Source organism: Lycium ferocissimum, chromosome 8 (assembly GCF_029784015.1).
Source record: "Lycium ferocissimum isolate CSIRO_LF1 chromosome 8, AGI_CSIRO_Lferr_CH_V1, whole genome shotgun sequence".
Lineage (NCBI taxonomy): Eukaryota > Viridiplantae > Streptophyta > Magnoliopsida > Solanales > Solanaceae > Lycium > Lycium ferocissimum.
Window position 1 is genome coordinate 24,680,909 of NC_081349.1, and position 2,614 is coordinate 24,683,522.

The 2,614-nt window shown below is 39.2% G+C and overlaps 1 protein-coding gene across 1 annotated transcript; it reads left to right on the forward strand.

The window, feature by feature from the left end:
• The first annotated feature begins 1,530 nt into the window (after positions 1-1,530).
• Positions 1,531-2,308, forward strand: LOC132066164 (serine/threonine-protein phosphatase 7 long form homolog). Its single transcript, XM_059459530.1, has 2 exons — positions 1,531-1,958; positions 2,045-2,308. Exons 1-2 carry the CDS (start codon positions 1,809-1,811, stop codon positions 2,306-2,308), a joined length of 414 nt encoding a protein of 137 aa, XP_059315513.1. The 5' UTR covers positions 1,531-1,808.
• Positions 2,309-2,614: the final 306 nt, after the last annotated feature.

Here is a 2,614-nt window from a genome sequence, read left to right on the forward strand (position 1 = left end):
TTTGCCCTTTAGCGCCGTAAAATACTGCGCTATAGAAGCCCCATATAAACCATCGGGTTCCACCACCACTGGTCCCCCACTTCCATTAAAAAAATCTCAATCCGCCAGTGAAGGTCCAAAACATAGCAGGCCCACCTCAAAAGACGTCATTGTCTATTTAAATTTTCTTTGGAAAGTTTATATTCTCGGTATATTCAAGTCCAAGATTAAGATTCTAAGGTTGAATTTTGGAAAAAAGCAGCGTACAACTCGATTAAAACAACCCTACAACAAGTTTCGATCAAGATATTTTACTATGAATTTTTTTATTATTTTGTTAAATACATTATATCCTAAGCATGTTTAACGTTTAATAGTCGTGAATTTCAAAAAAAAAATCCTTTTTTTCTTTTTTGTAGTTGATCGTTGCCAGTAGCTTTTTGCTACTGTTTTTTTTTTTTGGTTAATTTATTATTTGTTAATTGTTTATGAATTGTTAATTTGTTAATTTTTTATGAATTGTTGAATATAGTAATCTACTATTATTTGTAAAATATTTCATTATTAATTTATTAGTTTTTAATTGTTGATTATGAATTGATATTTTGTTAATTGATTATGAATTATTAATTTGTTAATTCTTTATTAATTGTTTAATTAGAGAAAAAAACATCATCAATCCTAATATTTTTAATTATGGCATTGTTAATTTATTTATTTGTGAAATTGTTCATCCTATGTTAATTATTTATTTATCCCATGTTAATCGTTAAATAAATTAGTTCGTTATTTCTTTAATTGTAGTTAGAGAACAATTGTAATTAGATATAATTATTCACAAAATATAATACAACATAATTCACATATTCTCTGTAAATGATTAATTAGTTAATATAATTTCACTGTAATTTCAAGAATAATGAATAATTTAGTTTCTACAGACACGACTCTTTCATGGATCCGAATGTTCACCCAGGGCCCGATGATAGATCAATACTTTCTTTGCAAGACAATCATAGGTCCGAGTTATTATGGTCTGGTGCTATAGGGATAGCGACTAGGCTCCGTCCCCGTAGGCTGCAGAGAGCGTGTGCTCTTTTATGTGAGCTCCCCTCACACCCCCGCGTCTTAGAGATATTGTTTCAAGGTTGTATCTATAGTTGTGTGTCCGTTGGTTGGGTACAGCATGATTGTGCGCTCATTACGGCCATGGTTGAGCGGTGGAGGCCGGAGACACATACCTTCCATCTACACACTAGTGAGGCCACAATTACTGCCAGGAAGTGGAGGTCTTGTTTGGATTGTGGGTAGATGGAGAGCCGTTCTGATCGGAGCACGAGCCTCGCCGTGGTAGGACATGGGTGTCGGAGTTGACTAGGCTCGCACCGTGCCTCGTGCCGCGGCCCAGGTCTCGAGATCGAGTCAGGTGCGGATTAGTGCACTCTGCACTTATTTGCTCGCAAAGCCTCCTATTGAGGATGGCACTCCTCAGGACATTGTTGATCATCATTCCCGTTTGTAGCTGCTTATTATATTCGGGGGCATCTTGTTCCCGAACACATCGGTTGCCTATGTCAGCTTACGATATTTTATCTTCTTGGAGCATTTGGATAGCTTGGAAGACTACAGCTGGGGCGGTGTTGTTTTGGCGTACCTCTACCGATGCCTATGCCGAGCATCTATTGGCCATATTAGCGATGCGTGTGGATTTTATGCTATTTCCAGGTAATATTTTAAGTGTCGTTCCTTTAATGTAAACAAACCTCTTGAAACGACGACTAAAAAATTGAATTTTCTAATATCGCTTTCAGTTATGGGCGTGGGAGAGGATGCTGCCTTTTCAGCCCGTACTTAGGCATCATCTTGGCATTGACATGCCTTATGCGAGGAAGTGGACGGCAGGTTTTGATCGGGATGTGGATATGCACCACAGTATTCTTCCATTCCGGGACCAGCTTGATCAGATGACGGACGATGTGGTAAAACTATTTAACTTTACGTTATTAATTTAATTAAACGTCTTTTCTACTTGGTGATCACTGATTTGTATTTATATTTTATGCAGCTATTTATATGGACGTCGTATGCTGCTATTTTGGATGGGTTGTCGGCCTTTTGCAAGGCTAGTCAGGCTATGTGGAGGTCGCGGTGTCCATTGACACACCTAGACATCGTTGAGGACCACATGCCCGAGCGCGTCTTACAACAGTTTGGGCATATTCAGAATATACCCCCCAACGTTCGTCATGAGCTCCAACACTACCGGAACGATCGAGCGATTATCGATGATGCATTTCTGGCTTTCATGGGTGCCCAACTCCAACGTTGACAGGACAGGTTGGGGACTTTGGCGCGGTGGTCGGTCATACAACTCCCATCATGGATTACATGCACTGGTATCATGGGATCACAAGCCGATTGATTGGCAACCCAGCTTTGTATCCCGCAGGGGATGTAGGATACACAGCGCTCGTGGGGCAGTACGAGGCGTTGATAAGTTTATCATATTTAGATTTATTTAATTGTATTAATTATTACGTTTTAAAATAACTATATTTTCTTTGTTGAACACAAATGCAGCTGGTGGCCGTACAACGATTACGCATATTGGGGTTAGAACATATGTCTTACTCCG